This window comes from Sipha flava, unplaced genomic scaffold (genome assembly GCF_003268045.1).
Source record: "Sipha flava isolate LNK unplaced genomic scaffold, YSA_version1 75_pilon_pilon, whole genome shotgun sequence".
Taxonomy (NCBI): domain Eukaryota; kingdom Metazoa; phylum Arthropoda; class Insecta; order Hemiptera; family Aphididae; genus Sipha; species Sipha flava.
In genome coordinates, this window is record NW_020273615.1 from 1,089,736 (window position 1) to 1,112,161 (window position 22,426).

At 25.8% G+C, this 22,426-nt stretch overlaps 1 protein-coding gene across 1 annotated transcript; it reads left to right on the top strand.

The window, feature by feature from the left end:
• Positions 1–44: 44 nt before the first annotated feature.
• On the top strand, positions 45–20,890 carry LOC112692587 (putative glucose-6-phosphate 1-epimerase). The gene is made up of 8 exons (XM_025567311.1): positions 45–287; positions 648–699; positions 15,653–15,711; positions 19,560–19,716; positions 19,776–19,953; positions 20,040–20,196; positions 20,264–20,415; positions 20,488–20,890. Exons 1-8 carry the CDS (start codon positions 215–217, stop codon positions 20,494–20,496), a joined length of 837 nt encoding a protein of 278 aa, XP_025423096.1. The 5' UTR covers positions 45–214; the 3' UTR covers positions 20,497–20,890.
• Positions 20,891–22,426: the final 1,536 nt, after the last annotated feature.

Genomic DNA, 22,426 nt, shown 5'->3' on the forward strand with positions numbered 1-22,426 from the left:
GTTGTTGTTGTCGGACAACAACGATAATCATAGTACTATAACGAGTCGGAGTGTTTTCCGGCGCGGCCAGGTGGCCGCACTGGAGCGTCGCCGATTGGCACCACTCGCTGGTGGTGGCGGCGCTCGCTGACGACTGATAACGGCGGGCCTCGGATCCGAGCGGCCTGGATTTCATTATCATTCCGTATCATTTGTGTTTCAACCGGCTTCCGCGATGGCTGCTTCAGTGTCCAGCGTAGTGGTGCTCGACAGAGGCAACAACACAACATGTACCATCAACTTGCACGGTAAATACCATGTCGGCAGTGTCGTCTCCGAATCAGTCCGACCGTCTTGACGTTGCCCCGACCTGGCTCGGCGATCGTACCGACTCCGGGCTTTGGTATCCTTTCTTAATAAATAAACGTACCCAATTATGATTGCGACACTTTCATCACGATTATGTGTGTGTGTGTGTGTGTGTGTGTATGTATGTAAGTGTATCTTGCCGACCAAAAATGTATTATGTACCTGCTACCTGAGTACGTATGTGAGATCCGTCACGTAATGTCTGCTCGATAATCCTTTCTGTTTATTTTCACTTTACACTTTCACCCCGTATGACCGTTCACTTTCGATTTTTTTTTAAAAAAAAATTTATCTTACAGGTGCCACCATAGTATCCTGGAGAGTTAACAATCAGGAACAATTGTTCGTCAGGTGAGTTTTATTTTATACACAGTATTGTGTTAAATACTTATACTTACGTTTTGCGTATCTAGATCTATAGTTTATATATACTTTTATATTTACTAGTTTATCAAATTATTTATGTTTGATATGTGTGACATCTTCGTAGACTCGCGGCTTATGTCTACATGTCAACTTTCTTAGACTCTAGAGTAGAATAATCGTAAAAGTTCGATCCGTGAACTAGCTCCGCACGAATTTATGCTCCTGCACTCCGTATTCATCGGTCAGTTAAATTTATGAAAATTCATAATAACTCGTAATAAGTTTTCGGCCTGTTAACAATTTATATCATTAGGTAAACGGTGTTTCAGGTCACCGCGTGACGAATATATTTTTCAGTTTGACTTGAGAATTTTTTGTTCCGTTGCTTAGTTGATAAAAGTTTAGGTACATAGAATTGTTTCTATTTCAATATTACGTAGGTCAGGTAAATCGTAATTCTACAGTGGTAGAATCAAATAATTATTTTTACTCGTTCAAAAATACTATTTTTCCGATCTTATCATCATACGTAATGAATTAAAACGGGTTTTTTTCAATTTAAATATTTTACATAATATTTGCATACTTACACTTTATCTGCTGAATATTATTTGTTACGTTTTCTATAACTGATATGCTTCGTAACGGTGGTTCGAATTCATCATTAAAATAATGGCCGTATTACCGGTTCCAACTTACCTTATCGATTGATTGTTGAGAAAAATTATGCCATTACCGTACGAGTCTTGTAAAACATCATAAAATACACAATGCATAATACACAAAAATGCACAATGTGAATTTAGCGATTGTACACATTTAATTGTGACTTATAATTTGTTTATGTTTTTATCATATAATTTGCTTTGCCCTGTCCAGAATCTTTCTTAAATGTAGTAGTTTATCTACTTATTAATTAATATTTTAAAACCGTTAATTTCGATTTTTATTTAATGAAAATAATTACCTAAATTCATATTCACTTGCTTAACATCCTTATAACTTAATTGTTACATTACTGTAATTACGTGTTTAAAAGTTAAAAAATAAACGTTTTTATTTATGCCAGCCAATAGAGAATTTAAATAAATAGATAGTCCGATATAACTATACATAATTTATGTCTACGTGTATTTTAAATAATGTCGATGACATATCGATCTTCGTTCGTCGATATTTACTTTTTTTGTTAGATTCAATTTCTTGAATTCAGCGAAACGCATTAAAGAGTGAAACTCCTAGGTCGGATCAGACTTCACGGTCGGGTTAAATACAACAGGTATGAGTGTATGATATTGCTGTATTGGTCTTTTAAATTTGAAACCAATGTATCATTTCACTCGACAAAATCATTCCAAGTGAAAGAGGATACGTTTATGTTTTAATCTTCATAAATAAAATTTCATGTAGGTAGGAAAGTAAATGACATTAAAATGTTATTATGTGTTCCTTTGTATTATCAAACAATAACTGATTTGGGAGAAATCGAAAATTTCAAGTGCCTATTAAAAAGCATTTTTTTCATTAAAATATTTCGAAACTATGACGTGTCTTTAAAATTCCGACATGAGTACTTTATAAATATTTCATGTCACTACAATTAATATTAATTGGATAACAATTAAATAGTTCAGAAATTCGTTGAAATGTCTGATTTTGTTAAAATTTCATTTTATAATATTTTTATAAAAACTTAACGTCTTTCTAGTAATTTTCTTTTCATTCACTACCTACATAGAAAATCTTATGAAAAATCTTGAATCCAATATTTTTGTCATCAGTATGAAAATTTAACGTTTATGAGCTGTATATTATAAATACAATAATGTAGCAGATTTTCTTGATTTTTATCGTAATGACACATAGCCAGGATTTTTTTTTTTTGGGGGGGGGGGGAAGTCTCAATAAATTTTAATACAATTTCCATACCGGATTGATATGTATAACCTTTTATTTATTTACTATAAACTAACAAATGTTTTATATTACAATACAATCTATTATTATTTTATGTTTTCAATTAATGTCTATAATATATATTTTTTGGTATTTTAAGCCATTATATCCGATACTTCGTCTGTAGAGGTAAACACTTCCAATCCCCTGACATAAGAGCACGTCCCGTTAAACGCTCATTTCCAGTTTTATTAAGATACAATATTTTTAAGTGTTAAGTGTTGAAAATGGTTATACAGCCAACATTTTTAATAAAAAATAAATGCTTGGATAATACTTTGCATCAAATGCACCCCAAATATCCATAATTTCAGTGGATTTTTTTCTACGTTTATCCATTTATCACACCATAATAAAAATTCAGACCTAACCACTTTTTCAGATATATGATCTTCGCAAAATATGTTAAGATTTTCTAACTTTCAAAACATCGGCTATCTGTGATAAAATAATATTCGAAATTCGACTGTTCTATTATGGTTAAATTTTGTATCACAATACAATAAAATATTTTTGAATAACACGTATTTAATAATAAATTATTTTATTTTTATTTAAATTTTAAGGATTATGATTTTATATGCCCACACACAAAAATTTCGAGGGGGGAAGCAAGACTCCATGGATTCCCCTTTGGATACGTGTTTGTTTATAGTGTTGTCAACATTTAAAATGTAAACGCCCATGAATTTTATTTTGAAATCTAGCTTAAATATTTTAATATTTTCGATATTTTTGAAAAAAAGGTAAGAAAGTATGACATTTTTAATATTCTTCAAATAACTCATAAAAATATTTTATAAATCATTTTTAGCAAGTGTTGGTTTAATTCAATGAAAATTTCAAGTTTATGATTATTATTTTTTAAGTTACGATATTAAATTTTCGTCATTTTTCGCAATTATTTAGAAATCTAATAAGAAATTTGTCAAATTATCTTCTTCAAAGTATTAAATAGAACTCATTTCCTATATTTTACTTTTTATTTTATGATGATGGTAGTAATCCTGGTCAAAATCAAATATACTGACAAAAAAAATTTCGCATGGTAAAACCAGTATATTTCTTGTTTCAATTAGGATTTTAAATATTTTAATTTAAATAATTGATATATATATATATATTTGCTTGTGCAATATACGTATACCATTTTGTCTACAAAAGTATTATCTAGATACTTATTAATGAACTCCATATAATCTCACAACTTTTAGCTATCCTATTTTTTCCACATTTTAAACAGAACATAAGTATATCCATCCGTAAATAATTTTGCCTGCTGCAGTTGTTAAGTGATAATAAAATAAAATGTAATTATAAATAATATTAACACTTGTAGAACTGATATGCTTTTGAGTACCTACTACTAGAGACCCTAAATGTACCTCTTATATGTTGCTATTATAGGCTAATTTGTTGTAAAATTCACTTCGCTCTGTTTAAACTAATTCAAAAATTAATTATAATCATTTCTTTGATTGTGAAAACTATGAAGAATTAATGTAAGCAATTAAAAAAGTAGAAGTAATGTATTTACAATAATTTAATTTTCTTAATAGATCCTTTTTAACTTAATAAAATATAAAAACTTTCTATTTGTATCATAGACTGTATAATAATAGCTGATAATGGTCACAAAATTGCATTTTATTATTATTTTGTTATTTTTAAATATTTTTATAAATAAATTATTGATGAAAAAAATAAAATATTATTAATTTCAATTTATTTAATGAAACATAACTTCAAAAAATAAATATATTTGAACTAATTCAATATTTATTTTTGATGTACGAACATTTTAATTAACGTCGAAATATCATCATTTTTCCAAATTATCTATCAGCAAATTATGGCATGGTGATGTCGATAACGCAAGTATATAATAAATTAATAAACAAATAACTTTCATATATTTGTTTAAAGTGGATCAAAACCGACTAAAGATAGAAACAAAATTATTTTTAAATTAGTTTTTTTTTAAATTTACCAGTTACTCTTCAGTACGTATGGAATAAGTTATTATTTCGACCTCCAAAATGATGTCCATACGTAAAAATGGAAAAGAATTGTTGTTGTACGAGTAAATCGGTGATTACCAGCATATTATATATTTTGAAAAGACCTTTTTAACAAACAAATCTGAACAAAATGTTAGAATTTCAAGGTTGGATAATTTTTTTCTCTTAGTCTCGTAATAAAGTTATAAAACGTGTCAAAAGACCAACAATGAGGACCGTGAAATTTGTCTGTTTCATTCTTGGGATGGTGCCTAACATAAAAGTATGTACCTTTTTTTCTTTACAAGTATGGCAATAAAATCGTAAAACATTTTTTCTTGTTGTACAAATATATTCAACTCATAAGTTATTATACTAGATGATGTCCGTTTAAGAAATAAACATACATATAACATTTAATTTTTTGTTAAACTTCTAGAAATTATGTTAAATGTTAAATTCTTCAAAATAATGTATTTACATTTTAAAAACTTCAATAATATATGTATAAATATACCAGTATTAGGTATTTTTTATAAATAATGATTTTCATAAAAAAAAACATGTTAAGACTTCGGTAAAAAATATGAATAGAACCTATAGTTCTTTTTTTTTTTAAATTAGAAAAAAATTAACTATAAAGATTATGTTGAAGATATTTTTCATTTAAATTTCCTGATTTTAATTTATTTTATTTGTTCAATCAAAGCATTATTTTTTTCTCTTAAGATTTTATTAAAAAATAAAATTCTTGTTTGATACTATTTTAAACTCCTCTCCATTATATTATCTTCTATCATGTATTCTTTAACACAGTGTTTACTATTTTTTATATTTTTATTTTAATTAAACAAAGTATATAACTTATTTAAATTAAAAGTTAATTAAATTAATCATTTTTTAATTTTTTTTTATGTATAGTATCAATTTTATTTTTTTTTCAAATACATCAGTTATATTAAGTTATATGTATTTGTTTTAATTATATGTTGAATTTAATTAACTCTTTAATAACTACTGTTCCTCAATAATCAAATTTAGTTGACATATTATAGTTAATTGTTAAAATGTTAAATATACTAATAAAATTGGTAAGTATTTTATCTAAATAGTTCTAACTGATGTTGTATTTTTTCTGAAAGTCTAAGGATTTAATTAAAATGATTACTCAAATGATCAAAGAAGGCTTGATTTCTGATAGGAAATGTTGTATAGTTATTTAATTTTTTGAATTTCTCAAACAATTGAAAAAACTGATCAATAATTACAATAAAACTGTATAATATAAGTAGTACCAAAAGGTAAAAAAAATAAGCATCTTGAAAACTTGATATTTTTACTGTATGCTTGTATTATCATTCTCTCAAGATAGTATAATTTTTAAAATATTTCAACTTCACATATGCTGTTAAGAGATATTGGTTATATTCATAGTTTTTAAGCTTTGGTGAACACAAAAAAAGTTTAACAGAAAGTAGCAAAATAATTGTAAATATGTAAGAAAATTTCATTTTTACTATATCTGGTATGTCAACGAATTTTAATAAACAATATTATTTAAATTATTGTTATTCTAAAAATGTAAATCGCAGTGTTTTGAAACATTCACTGAGTACTTAGGAGTTTACGAGTATAGGTACTAATTCGTCTAAAATAGTTTTAAACAATTTATTGAATTTTTTACTTGTATGTATAATATATATACTTTGATAACAATTTCAACTGTTTTAATATTTGAAAAGCTTTACAAGACTCTTCCGTATAAGTTGATCCTACTTCGATGTAATATTATCAAAAATATTTTAGCACAATTTATTTTCTAAGCATTTGAATGTTCAAATTTTGACAAAATCATGAAAGTCTGCATCATTTTTACTGTTTTTTTTAAATTTTTTTTTTGAATGAATGCATAACACTTTCAACTTTATTACTTCGTCCTCGATAATAGCATATAATATGTTTTACCAGCTGCTTACTATCCATTTAGAAATTATCCGAAATACCACAAAATATTTAATATTTGTTTTAAAATTAAATGTTTATGACAATATTTCAATTAAACCATTTTAGTTTAGAAAATATTATATTAATTTATTCTTTTTTATAGATAAATAATCAGCAGATAATAAGGATGTCCTAATAAAAAATTAGAAGTATTTTATTTGGAGTCTTGAAATTCGTAAAAAATAATGAAAAGTTTTTTTTATAGACAATTTAAAGCAAAATTTGTGCAGCTGGCAGATAAAGGGTTCTGTTGTTATTTTTTCACCCCTCTAAGGGTGTGGCAGTCTGGTAATGACTGATGAAGCATTTATCCCGTGTAAAGACCCTCTCTTGCTCTGTCCAAGTCATTGTCGTCCAACATCTTTTGACTGATAGCCTAGGCCCGGATCAACCCTTGAGCCTCGTTAATCAGATTATAACTCCTCCCTTTGTCCCTGAAATACTAGAAGACAAGCTCGCGAGCTTTTTAAAAGGTAATAAGGTAGAATTTTAAAAGACGCAAATCACCGGATTTTGATGGATGTGAACTAATTTCGTTATATTATCTAAGTGTAGAACTTATTAGATACTTTAATTTAAATATCACCTGAAAATAAAAACAGAACCTATAAAAAATTGTAACATATTCAAAATTGTTTACTCGTATATCATTAATTTTTATTTATATTAAATTAACTAAAAAAAGTTTTTAATATTTTTTTTACCTTTTTTTAAGTTAAAGGTTTTCATAATAATATAATAACTTTATATAATATTTAAAAATACAAGTTTCTATGTGAATTCAATAATTATTATTTTATCTATTATTGCTAAAAGCATTATTATTATAGTATATTATCAGATATTTTATATGTATCGATATCTTTTATACATCATATTTGATTATATATTTAATCATATTATTATTTATTTTAATTTAAATTATACTTTATTTACAAAATATGTTTTGGATAATTTTTTTTGTAATAATATCTCCCTAAATTAATTTATTCCATTTTTTTTTTTTGTTTAGTTTTTAATTTGTTATCTACTTGATCTTGAAATTAATATATTTATAAATCTACCTAATTGTTTAAGTATTTTTTATTTAAAATGTTGAACAAAATAAGTTTTTTTTTATATAATTCAAAATTGAACCATAAAATATCATAGGTATTCTTTTTAAATTCATACTGAATAAAATACTTTGCTAATGTAATGATACTGGATTGTGTGTTACATTTTTAAAAACGAAATGAAAAAAAATGTTGTGGAAAAACGAGGTTCCATGGGAGGTCAAGTGGCACTTGTGAATGTTTTTCCGAGTCGATAATTTCGTCTCGTCACAACTCTTTGATGTCTAAAAGCTTGAAATGACCCGGCTCGACTCTTGTTTAAATATACAGTGCTCCGACCTGAACATAATAAAGTTGAATAGCATTATCAGTGCGCATAGAACGAGATTACATTTAAGCTTTGACTTTGTTTAGTTGTTCAGTTCACCGTTTAATTACAATGATTAAATTATAGCATTGATGTTTAACATAATTTTACCTAACCTTTGTTTCCAACCATTTTTATATTCTACCCTATAAATATATATAAAAAAAATGTTAACATCATGATAATTATTTATATTTTATATTTTACTTAAAAAGATAATTTTTCAAAATTGTTTTATTATATAGTCTAATCGATTTGTTAAAACTACTAACCTTATAAATATAATGAATCTTTATTAATGATTAATATTCTTAGACTCCCTGTGACGAATAACACTTAATTTATATAGAACATAAATGGCAGTATAATCTGTAAGAATCTATTATGCTCGTTTAAAATGTTCTAAAGTTTGTTAAATCACATAACGAAAAACAAAAAAACAAAAACGCGTTTTTTCCCTAGAAATTAACATTTGAAATTTACTCCCACATCGATTCAACATTCCTGTTAAACCCTTTTTCTCTTGTGTATTCTTATTGTTCATCTGTATTGATCACTGCATTCATGTTACTATACGGTACCTAGTCGTGGTTAGCGCTTCGTGTGTGGCGATGGTTACACTTCCCTCATCCCAGTCTCTTTTCGGCCACCCCATAATGTCAGCATCGGCTAATAGCGTTAACAGCTATAATGGCTAGGTTTTTGCTTGTATCCGTTTTGTAATCACTAAGGCGGCTGTTAATGTCGTTCAGTGCACCAGTCGTATATTAATGGCCAGCGAGTAGGGAGTTTTCAGTAATTACACGGTCGCACACGGCCAAGCTAAGCGCCTTGTATATATATATAATAGTGACTAGGTTGGTGGCGGTGGTTAACGTTAACTAAGACCAGCGTGAAAAACAATCGGAGAAAACTTGACGCTGTACACAATTACTTTAGCAGGTCCCTTTGCCGCCCTCTTACCGCTTGATGATCCAAGTTTCCGAGACCCGAAACTGTTAGTTACATAAAATAAATTCACTGCTGTGTTTAGCTATGCTTTAAACTCTTAGTTGATAATTCATCGTCTTGTATGATAATCCACTTAGTAATATAGGTACTCCCAGTTGTAGATATTGAAAGGTTAAATAACTGAACTATTTTCAAATCAAATTCTCTTTTAGTGTTATAATTCCAGCATGAATCTAACTATAATTTTCGTCTTTCACGGCTGTTCGATATAATTTTATTTTATTATAAAAAAAAAAAAAATAATGTAACAAGCAAAAAGTTAAAATATTTTAATTATAATTTATTTGCTAGTATGTTCCCCTTTTTAAAATAATTTTAATTGTCCTTATATATTTAAAAATATCCGTATTTTATATTAATTGAATTATTGATTTAATCTTATTCTTATGTATAATTTATATAAATTTATATATATAATGTATACTATAAATCTTACTTCATTAAAATCATTAAGTCAAAAATAAACTGGAAGTAATAGGGATGTATTATAAGAAAATTGTAATAGTTTCATTATTTTGTTTTAATTCGTAAATTATACTAGTTAAAAAATATATTTCCCCTTGCATAACATAAAAAAATTGTAATTAAATACCTAATTTATTATTTTTTTTCTCGAGTAATATTCAATAAATATTTTAATTCTTCATTCTTTTTACTCATTAATTTAATGTAACAAATTTTTATGATAAGTTGAAGTTCATTTTTAAAATAAGATTTCTTTAGATTATATTTATGTGTGCAATATCCGAGACATTATCACTCATTCTATGAGTATAATATTTGTTTTAAAACAGTATCTGACATTTCACAATGTAAAGATACTCTGACTTAGGCATGTACATATTAGTTATAGTTTATGTATTTATATCAAACAAGTTCGATTTAGAGATGTATGTATACTCGTATAATAAATGTATTCTAAAAATAGATTTTAATCTAATTTAGTTGAAAAATAATAAATTCCAATTTATAATTTGTTATTTTTTGCAATAAAGTCATTCATATATGGTCATATTTTTACATAAATTTAGTTTTAATATATTTACTTTCATATAGAAATTGTCTTAATTATTGTGTGAATACGAGTATACTTTATATAATAACTTCAATAATTACCTATAATAAGATTTTCAATTATATTATTACTACTACGGATTCGAGCTTTGATTCAAAATAATATACATTTTATCACTGTATAATTTGAAGAAAAAAAATTAATTTCACCTATATTTAATTAGGTCGACGTAAATTTTAAAAATATCTACTAACAATTTAGGCATAATTAATATTTTGTTTTATAAATTAATTTTGACGTATTTTTTAATTAAGTCACTCTTTTTAATTACCATATTCATTACGGTCTTCTTTTTGTATGGTGTATTAAGTTAACATAAATACTAGAAAACCATTTTCTTAAATTATACTTTATACTTTAATATATAGTTTATTAAACGAATAATAAATCCTAATTTTATACTTCACATTATGTTCCAATCTTTTAAAAATGTAATTTAGTTTCAACATTCTTCAACTTCAAATAAATTCATTCTTTTGAAATATCGTATTTTTTAGTACAACAATGAAAAATAATTTGTTTTTCATTTTAATGTATTTAACAAAACTAACAGTTATATACTAATAAAAAAATAAAAAAATAAGTATCTTACTACGTTATAAAAGTTCTATAATTATCGATTATATTCATTTATTTTTTTTCGAAATCCTTATTGGCCTTTAACCCATTTACCTTTATAAATATTTTGAAAATAACTAATCCTTAGAATTACTAAAGTTTATCTTTAGTTATCACTTTAATGTCACTTTTAACTCATACAAGTTGTTTAAACTATTCTTTAATTTATTTTGAACTAATTGAATTTAAAAACTTAATAGTTTAATCAAAACCAAATTTCTAAATACATATCAATGAAAAAATACTTTATAAATGTAATATAATTTCTTATTAATACTGTCTTATACAAATATAAATAGTTACAATATACATTGTATTATATTTTACTATATTTCGTTTATTTTCTTGTAAACAAAAAATAGCTACTTGAAACATTTACCTTGAAATTATATTAACATTTTACAGGTATATTATAATTATTCTAGTAAAATGTGTGCTATTTATAAGCATATGATATCTTTGAGTTTTTACAATTTAAATCGATTATAACTTTATTAAATTTTTAATTTTTGGTTTTATTATTTAAAAATCATAACAAAACAAGAAGCAATAGCTAACTTAAATATAATAGTATTGAAAGTATATTAACCTTGGTTATACATTCTAATAATGATACATAAACAACACCTAACCTATATCAGTCACTTGTTCCAGTATCTCATTCAATGCCATACTGTATATCGAACCCGACTTTTTTAATTATGATGTATAATTTTATATTTTCAATCATTTATACCGGTCTGGTGGAAAAATGTCAAGGATTGCTTGGGGAGACTTAATGCCTCCCTCACACCAAAAAAATGCATAGCTTCTTAAAATTACTTTTTAAAATATAAGAAATTATAAGAAATAAACATAATATATTATATAATACCTGCGTATATTATAAAGTTTTGAAATTTTATATTTTGTTACTTGAAAATTTTATTTTGCAGTAAAAATAAAATAAATTTTACAATTCATTTTCTTGTTAAAACGAAAATATGTTTCGAAATATCAATACCAGTAACGCTATCCTTGCTTTGACTAATTATTACCGAGTACATAAAATAAACAAATACATTAATTGTACATATTGCCTATCACGTGTACCATATAATAACATTTATACATACTCTGTATCTATTCTAGACTGCTATTTTATTGCAATCGTAATATTCTCTTTACAATAATTTGTGTTGATTAGTATGCAAAATTAATGCTATATTATTGTTGTCTTCAAACTATAACCAATAGAAATAATATAGTAATACTTTCATAAGTATTAAGTATCCTATATTAGTTATCTCTGGCATGCTATCTCTTCACAATACCCATTTTACTTTACGACATGAATACTCCTGTATAATATATTCGTTCTACGTAATATTATCGTTATGATTTTCAGAATCTCGACGATAATTTATTACCGTAACTCGGTTGTAGTGCTACTTCTATGTCGTGTGTATATTTATATATATATATGTGTGTGTGTGTGTGAGTGAGTGTGTAATATAACGTTATATATGTGAGGGGCTGGTCGACCGCTACCCGCCCTCTTGTGAGTTGCAATGTGTCCGCGTTGTGTGTGGCAAGTTTTTTGTTGCAGTTGCCTTGGCGTGTCCAAACAGCAACAATATACCGGCGGCCACGATTGTAATTAGTGATAAAGGTCCTTTATGGATTAAAACGGGCGAGAACTTAGAGATGGTAGTGGTGGAAAAGGGAAAAGATCGATGGAATAGCAGCAAGGGATCGTGTGTAGTATGAAGAAAAGTACGCGTGAGGGTGCGAAGGCCGAGAACACTGTGGGGAGGAGTAGTTAAAGACATAGGAGGAAGAAGGGGGTCGCTGCCGTTCGACGGTTTTTGTCTCGAACGCTCATTTGTCAAGGCACACACCGAGGAAATGAAAAGGATGCTGCTTTCCTACGTGAGGCTGAGTGGACAAGGGTTAACACTTCTTTTGACCGACACCCTTAAGGTTCGAGGACAGATGCAAAAAACAATTGCGCGTGCACACAAATACTCGCACATGCCAGTGATGTAACGAAAAGAGCATATCCACAAATATTTTCTGTCTTTTTCAGTATATATTTACTTATAATATATTTCTCCTATACTGTATACCTTAAATATGCATCTTTATTCTATGACGATATGACATCATTGACGACTTATTTGCCTTTTTGTTCACCTTAAAATTAATTTAAATGTATTCTAAACTTAATTATGTATATAAAAATATAATACCTATATATGTAAATTTAAGTGACCCACTAAAAGCTAAATAAAAATAAATATATAAATTATAAACTATAAATATGATGTTTTCTATATTTCTGGAAAAACGTTGAAATAATATAATCGTTGAAATATTTATGTATTATTATTTTAATTTAATTTTTAATATTTTCATATTCTGTTGTGCATTAATACATAATTTAAAAAAAAAGTGTTACTTATAAATTAATCATTGATCGATTAATGAACAATATTTTAAAATAATTATTTTTACTGCTGTATAATATGATATTATTTGTTTTTGAGAAATTATTAATGCCAAACATTTTATTTTTATCTTACTGTATAACGTACAATATATTTTATATATTATTGATTGCTTCATTTATAAGTATTTATCCCTAGATTATAAATGTATTATCAACTGATTTGATAAATATTTTAATAATGTTTCACATCTGATTGAACATTTAATGACATTCTATAACTTAATAGAAACATAGTTATTTTATCATAATTTCAACTAAATTTTAAAAAAAATCTAAATTTAATATACTACGAGTACATTTAAATACTGAAAAACATAAGTCCTCATTTTATGAATTATAAGTGAAATACCTATATACAATAATCATTGTACTCAAAATTCAATAAAACAATTTTTGTTAAATAAGTTTTATGTGTATTTATTACTAGAATCATTTGTCTTAAAAATCTTAATTACATAACCAATAAAATACTTGCTTCCATTGAGTGAATAATATGTATTACTTTTATTCCTTGTTTAAAAAATATTATTTAAACATAAAAGCAACAAATTAATTAAATTGAAGTATAATATTATATAACTATTAAAGAGAATATTATCTTTAATTGTGTAATTTTTATTTTGTATTGATTATTTTTTAATAAATTTAATTTTGTATTATTTGGTATTATTATATAATAGTGAACATATATAACATATACTTTAAACAATCGTAACTCTCTTTTTAACCTTTTATAGACTTCAAATTAAGACATTATTGGTTTAAATTATACATAATATGTATATTAAATCACATTTTTTCTAAACCATCAATTGATGGTTTTTAGCTTTACTTCTCTATAAATCTATAAGTTTTTTTTTTTTTCATACCATTTTGATTTTTTGTGCCCCAATATTTTTTCTTTTTTTATAAATTATTAAATAGATTTAATGTCATTACAAAACTTGTGGACAAAATTCGACAATTTAAGAATTTGATATCTTCAAAGTATAAACTTCGAATAATTCTACTCTATAAATTAATTCTAAAATGTTAAGCTTTAATAAAACAATAGTAAAAATCAAAATAGAGAATTAATTTGCGGTAATTGTAGAACATTTAAGAATTGATTTATATTTTTCCCTCCCTCTCCATTCACCCAAAAAATTAATTAAAAATAAAACAGAAACTCAGAAGAAGTATTCGGTCTAAGTTCGTGAAAAAAATCTATAAAATATTAAATTGTGTTGTCAACTAAGTGGTACATCCAATTATAACATTCTAATTTTACTCCGTTATATTAGAAACAACAATGTTTTATTATTATTATTTACTCAATTAAAATAAGAGCTCTTATTAATATGTATTACAGACAATGATAATATGTAATTTTTAATTCGAACTAAATAGTTTTTAAATCAATCATTTTTTTATAAGAAATGATTTAATTATTTGGATACAATATTTATTATTAAAAGATTTACAAATTAAAAAAATTAACATTAATAGAGAAAGAAAGAAGATTTTTTTAATTTTTTATTAGAAATTATTTAATAACAACAAATTTTATAATTAATAAATTTTTTTGTACTTTATTGAACGTAAATCAATATTGTTTTAGCTCTGTGTATGAAATGCATAATTGGTATGTCTACTAAATATTTTAAAATTTATTTAATGTCTTAAAAAATATATTTACGTTAACTCAAAAAAACTTAATACGAAAAACCCAAAGCAAAGATTTAGAACGGAAATTAATTTAGGGCTAAACCTTCAAACTCTTTTTTAGCCCCTTAATTGTCATATTTTCTGTACCCATTGAACTATGTATGGTTTAGATGAATTACATTTTTGTTAATAATAATAATACCTAATAGTTCAAAATTAATTGGTTTGTTTATATTTTAATAAGATCCTTCATTATTTTTTAATTCATAGGTACATATATTTTTTATTTTATATTAAGGATTAAATTAAAATTATCTAAATTAATAGATATTCAAATTAAATGATCTAAATTATTTTTTAATGCCATATAATTATAAAAACTCTATCAAATATAACCGCTGGGTTATTTACTTTCTCGTGTAACTTAAATCATTATTTCATAGCACATATTCTTACTGTAAAAATATTGTACATGTTGTAAGTTTGTTAATGAAAAATATTTATGTATTAATAATATAAATATATATTAATTCACATTGTCCTCTTAAAACCGAGCTGGGTGGATACACTTTGCCCAGGCAATCTTGTACATTGCCCAGTCAATGTATGGCAATTTCAAATGTTGAGACGCTTGTTATTACATTACCCGAAATATTCGGACATTGTTTACAACTTGTGAAAACTATAATGAATTTATTTTATTTTTATTTTTAGTAAATTGGCTGTATTTGACGGGCAGAAATCAATTCGTGGAGGCATTCCTATAGTTTTTCGTAAGTAATAACAAACTAAATACATATCAATGCAGTATTTTATCTTTATACTATAAACAAATAGAAAAAAAATCCTATATTCGTTTGCTACCTAATGAATAATTTTTTTCAACTTTTTTTTTTTTTCTATATACAATTTGTAATTTTTTTTTTTTTACAACAAGCATGTTTGAGCAGTGTGATACAGGACGCGAAAATACGGAGTTAAAGTAGCCACCTATTAATGACGCTTTATATAGTGTATAATTTGTTAGTCGAGAACGTTACGATAACGTTCGTTTTAAATGCTTTCAGGGGTCAACTGGATTAGGGGAACTCGATGGTTTTGTATGTTAGTATTACATTTATAATTTTATTTCGGTATGTATTGTTCTATGTCGATGGAAAAGACATTATGGTAATTAATTTAAAATATAATACAGAGCTTTGGTGAATGACATTTGGATTGAAACATTTGAGTTTTAATAATATTTGAGGGCTTGGCAGCTCTGCATAACATAATGTCATAAGCTCAGATTGGTTTTTAAGAATATCTTATATAGGAGAAATTTCCTATTAAAATTAACGTGTTATGTTAATTTACAATTTTTTTTTAAGAAAATTAACAACTTCTACAGAAAAAATCTATTACTATTAGTAATTTCGATATTTACAAAATTCAAATTACATATGTATTTATCGTGTTGAGTAAAAAACTCATTGGTAACAACTCTTTGATTAATTTAATAAATCTCATCGTCATTACGCTTTAGTATAGTTTTTCGGGAAAGTGATGGTGGACATATGGGATATAAGTATGTTGCTATACGTTTCTAATTCCAGTAGAAACATTTGTACATTGCTTTGACTAGTCTGTAGTAGCACTTGATTTCAAGTCGTTGAGTAAGAAAGGGTTTGAAATTTATCATGTGACGTATGCTAGCAGTTAATTGAATTGGCCTGGTGTTTTATGATTTGACTGAACTTCAAATTAAATTTTATAAAAATTTAAATTATTGATTCAATTACCTATTTAACGCAAATTAAAATGAATTTTATGTAATCATTTAGTTATAAACACAAATAATTATAATTTTATCACAATAAATAAACGATTTCTGGACGAAATATAATACTATATTTCTAAGTTCGTTTTTAAATTAACTGCCGACGAATTTCAATAGTGATTCTCCTCGGGAATTAATTTTTCTATGCGTTGTCTTTCATCGATTTCAATACGACTCATAAAAAGATTTTTTTATATGTGCAATTTCCAGTTCAGGTTCTAAACATTCTCCACAGTTATAAATTTTAATTTTAATTTTAATATCTCATGACATTTGTGTTTTAAATGCTCTAGCTCATACAAAATCTCTTTAAGTTGCCTTTTGCAATTATTTTTAAAAAGTTCTTCAGGTTCTCCATCCAATCCCATAGCTTTATTGTATTTTTAGTTCCGAATTGGTTCCCGTTTTAATTTAAATTTTTAACACAATTTACCTAGGTACACTATTAAAAATTAAAATCCAGCGGGCCAGTGTATAGAGAGCAAAAACAAATTTTTAAAAGCTATATGTATGAAATATAGATACAATGATTATATCGATAAGATAGAGTATAGAAATATAATAGACTATAGATTACTAGAGACCTACAAATTACTAGCAAATAAGAAAGAAATAACAAATACTTGAAAATTTTATGACTGAGTACATTAATGAGAAAATTACAAGAATTGAATATATGAAGAAAGTTAGCTTTAAATTTACAAATCAGTGGTTTTAGATTGTATTTATTATATTTTACTAGCTGACCTGATAAACGTTGTTTTTTCATATAAATTATTTCTAGAGAATAATTTGCTAGAAAAAAAATAACCAATTTAATATAAGTGTATAAGGATGTGGTATATAAGTGGAAGAGGTATGGAGTGCTGTGATCGATGACGAAATCTAAAAATGAAAAAAATATTTAATAATTTATTAAAATTGATCCTTTAAAATGATATATATCACTAATTATGATAATATTAGTAAAAAACACTATCAAATCCTTAATGCAACAGAGTGTACAATATTTTTTGTTGTCCTATCTTTCGCCAACATATACAAATTGAATGGTTCTAGAGCACGTCACGTATAATTGTTCGTGTAAAAAACATGATTTTGATTGAATCGCAAGTATCAAAATCGTTTCCTCTCTATCTTTACATATAATTCGACCATGAATTGTTGACAAAGCTCACGACTTCGTAGAATATCGTTGTCCTGATTGCGTCTAATCATCAACCGATATGCATAATAATCCTTAAATCATTCTTGTTTATTTTGTCACCTGTTGTGGGATCTTGTTTTTTAATATTTTTGCAATATACGTCATTTAATACCAAAAATAAAAATAATAGTTTTTAATAGTTTTTTAATAGTTTCATTTAATAATTAATTTTCAATTGCGAAGTTATCGAACGGATTAAAAATTATTAAATTAAACTACGATTTATTAAACAATAGCACTTTTCCAAAAAAAATTTTCGTAAAAACCTTCTGGCAATTACGAACAATTAAAAAAAAATTGAGCCAAATCGGCCCAGCCGTTCTCAATTGATGAAATGTTATACATTTTTGGCTTCCTTTTTATATACATAGATTATTTTTATTTCGTACACCTAAGTGATAACTAGTTAACTTCCAAATCAACGATTTAAAATTGTATATATATTATAATTTTTTTTTTTTTTACCACAAATTAACGCACATTGTTAACTAAGCCCACTTTAAAGTTGACAGTCCTAAGCCTGTAAAATTGAGAAGAAAAATGTACGTAATTAAACGGGAACCAATTCGGCTATACCTAATAAAATACCTTTTTCAGTCGGGAACCGATTCGGTACGTGGGTTTAGAGCTCAGGAACCAATTTGGTACCAGCCGAAAACAATTGGAAAATTCGTAAAATGACCTTCCTCGAAGAACAAATTTGAACTCATTTGCTATATTTAAATTTTTATTGAATGATCAGAATAATCCTGTCAAAATTGTGTATACGAACACAAAAAATAAAAATTATAATCATATTGGTAAAACCAATATATTCGTTTCACTCAAAATCTATAATCTGAAGTTTATATTTAATTAAAATTGTAGTCTTTTGTCTGGAAGTAATACTCTCTATTCGTTTTTTATCTTATTTCCATCGTGTTTATTGATTTTATGTTTTGTAGATTATTTTAAGGTAAAATGAAATTTATTTATTAAAAAAAAAAAAAAAAAAAACTATAGCCCTATTAATTGATAAATTATTATTTCTGAATTTTCATAACATACAATAATTTTAGCCTAGCGATTCTCAAACTTTGCTGCTCCGTGGAACCCTAAGGCTCCACTAAAGGAGTCTAGGTGCTCTGTGAGCATATATTAATTATCTAAATTTAAGTATTATTAAATTTCTTAGTTATTGTGGAAAAACACTGGTAACCTGAATCGCGCAATGAGTTATACGTTTTAGTGACACCAATTTTATTTACAACTAAGACTTCTGATAATATTTTATTATTATGACTTATTATTACTAGTTATTATCATAACTTGGCTGGTATTTTCACAAAATTAAATGAAATAAATTTATCAATACAACTTAAAATGACCAAAGTTTTCATAGCGAATGACAAAATCCGAACTTTAAAAAAAATGAAATTTTGAACTGCGTGTTTTTTCTCAATATGAAATATTAATAATTATTGCTGTCTTGAAAATAAATTCCTGATTTTCGGGGCTCCGTGGACAAAAAAGTTTGATAACCACTGTTTTAGTCAAAATGATAAATATTTATATTTCTATGCTTAATATATATATATAATTTTTTTTAAATTTAGCTCATTTTGGTCAATGGGCTTATGGTCCTCAACATGGTTTCGCCAGGACGTCCAGATGGAGTGTTGAAAAACAACCAGAACCATTAGACAATGGTGACATAGAAGCTCTATTCTCATTAGTGGACAATCCAATTACCAAGCAAATGTGGAACTATAGGTAATTATTTTTTAATATACCAATTTTAATACATATCTAACTATTAAATTTATTTTCAGTTTCAAATTAGTGTTAAGAGTAATATTGAGGGAAAAAGAACTACAAGTCAGTTTCAACTTGTACAATACATCTGTTGAACCATTTCAATTTAATATGCTTTTCCATACGTATCTAAAAGTACCAGATGTACGAAAATGTAATATATCTGGTCTTCAAGGATGCATGTATGTGGATAAGGTATAAACAATACACTATACTCATAAATATGTATTTATATGTATTGAAAATTAATATGTAATATTAAATATATTGTTAAAAAATAGACAAAGGAAAATGGTATTTATCAAGAACCAAGAGAAATGGTCACTGTTAATCATTGGACCGATAGAATATATCAAAACACTCAACAGGAACATGTGATTTCAAATGTTGTGTCTGGAAGAAAAATGAAAATGATTAAATACAATATGCCTGACACTGGTAGGTGGACTATTTATCATTTCAAAATAACAAGTATATATCTTAGTACTGTTTTATTTTTCATTAGTCATATGGAATCCATGGGATGTAACATCAAATACTATGAGTGACTTTGGTGAAGACGAGTATCCTAACATGATATGTGTTGAGGCTGGTATAGTGATCACTCCTATTACATTAAATCCTAACAATACTTATGAAGGAACAATAGTCTTACAGGTTTATTATATAAAATAATAAATACATGTCATTGATTTTTCTAGTTAAAATATATCATTATATGTATTGTAGGTTATGTGAGTAGAGTCAGGAGCTGCCGTTGGCGGGGCGAGGTCTAAAGTACGTGGGGTCAATGCACGCCAACGTTGCTCGCCATTATCCGCAGACTTTAATAGGAACTCCGGCAGCTCCTATTTCCAATCCCAGACTTCACCTGTTTCAACAATGTTTAATAGACAACCAGCTGTCAATCATGGTTGGTTTACTTCTATGATGACTACAGCAGATATTTTTGGTCCCCAACGTTATCCATCGGATAATACTGTTCCACCAGTCCATCATAATTCCACATGTGGTCAACACTCATCATGCACTATATGTTCTCTCAATTTGTAAACAAAGTATTAAACATAATTTTGAAGTAAATAATTATTTTAATTATTCATTTTTTCCATTGATTATTTTTAGTTAATAGCCTTGAAAGTCTATTTTTTTTTTTTTATAGTATGTTTTAAATGTTAGTGATTTTTTTTTTTTTGTTTTTTAATTTGTATTTTATTTACAGTATTAACAATATTAAAATTTATAAACTAAAATATTTGTAATAGAAATCATAATTATAAATATGTTAAACATATTTTTGTTTTCTAATATAATAGTGTAAAGCTTCAATCATGAGGTGATTAGCTTTATAATTTTACAATGACAATATAAACCATAAATATATGTGAAAAGAAATAAAAAAAAAATCCAACTATGGGGTTCAAACCAGATTAATGTAAATGAAGTGGTGAATAAAATAGTTCATTACACTTTTGATGTTATGTTAAATATTATACAATAGATTACTTATTATTTAGTTTCAATAAAAATATTTTATTATAATAAAATATGTAAAATATGTCAATATTATTGAATCACTTGTTAAAAAAAAATCAAATATTAATGTCCTTATATTAATAGTTATATAATTATATTCTATACTTTTTTATACTTTTATTTTTGTTTATAATGAGATATTATTTTTGTTTCTTTTTTTAAACCAATTTTTAGTAAATTATGAGGAATAGAATATTTAATTATATTCTTTAAATGCTCAACACAATACAATATATTGTTTTACAAATAATAACAATAAGCTTATTTTCCATTTGAAATTATGATTATAGTGTTAGTTATAAGTAATTGTTAAGACAACAGTGTTTGAAAACATTCCATTTAAGATATTGTATTTAATTTTAGGAAAAATAAATTCTGATTTTATTTATATATTTGTCCATTATAAGCTATAATGTTCATACTCAAATTGTTTGTGGCAAAAAAATGTATTTTAAAAATTAAAATTGAATTATTATAATATTTCTGTCAGGATATTCTGACTTGTACATCTAATAACAATATCATTCCTATTAAATTCCATTAAAATGTATCGTAAATAAATCAATATGACATTAAAGACCCTTCTAACAATTTTAAACACAATAACAAATTAATGTTAGTTTAATGTTGTATTAATAATATTTTATTTATGCAAAAAACACACTAGCCTTAGCTGTCGAATAAGGACAAATGAACGTGGACGTGAGGACAAATAAACATCAAAAAAAAAAATATATATATGTATATAAGTTATAAAACCATTGATATTTTATGTTCATAATATAACTAATGGTATCGTATCATATCAAACCTTATCGAATTTTATCGTTTTGGCAATAGTAACCTTTTATATTAATATATATGACTTATTGGTTTTTACAACTTGTAATAGTTATCACACTTTATCGAAACACGGTGATACACATCTATAACCGTGTTAGTCGTGTACAAATTGCATTCAAGTGTACATGTAAGATGTCATTAATTAATTCAAATCGCGATGGTGAAGTTATTTTGAATTAATATTTTTAACATTAAAATGTACATATAATAAATTTAAATAACTTATTTATTTTATTTTTGTCCCCACGTCCAAACGGCTATATCCATTAATCCTAGATCGCTTAGCTGT

Excerpts from the sequence above, each read along its gene's own strand:
- LOC112692587 (XM_025567311.1), top strand. The coding sequence starts at position 215 with ATGGCTGCTTCAGTGTCCAGCGTAGTGGTGCTCGACAGAGGCAACAAC. Across the intron at positions 15,712-19,559 it reads AGGCATTCCTATAGTTTTTC|CTCATTTTGGTCAATGGGCT; the intron begins GTAAGTAATAAC and ends TTTTAAATTTAG. Across the intron at positions 19,954-20,039 it reads GATGCATGTATGTGGATAAG|ACAAAGGAAAATGGTATTTA; the intron begins GTATAAACAATA and ends GTTAAAAAATAG.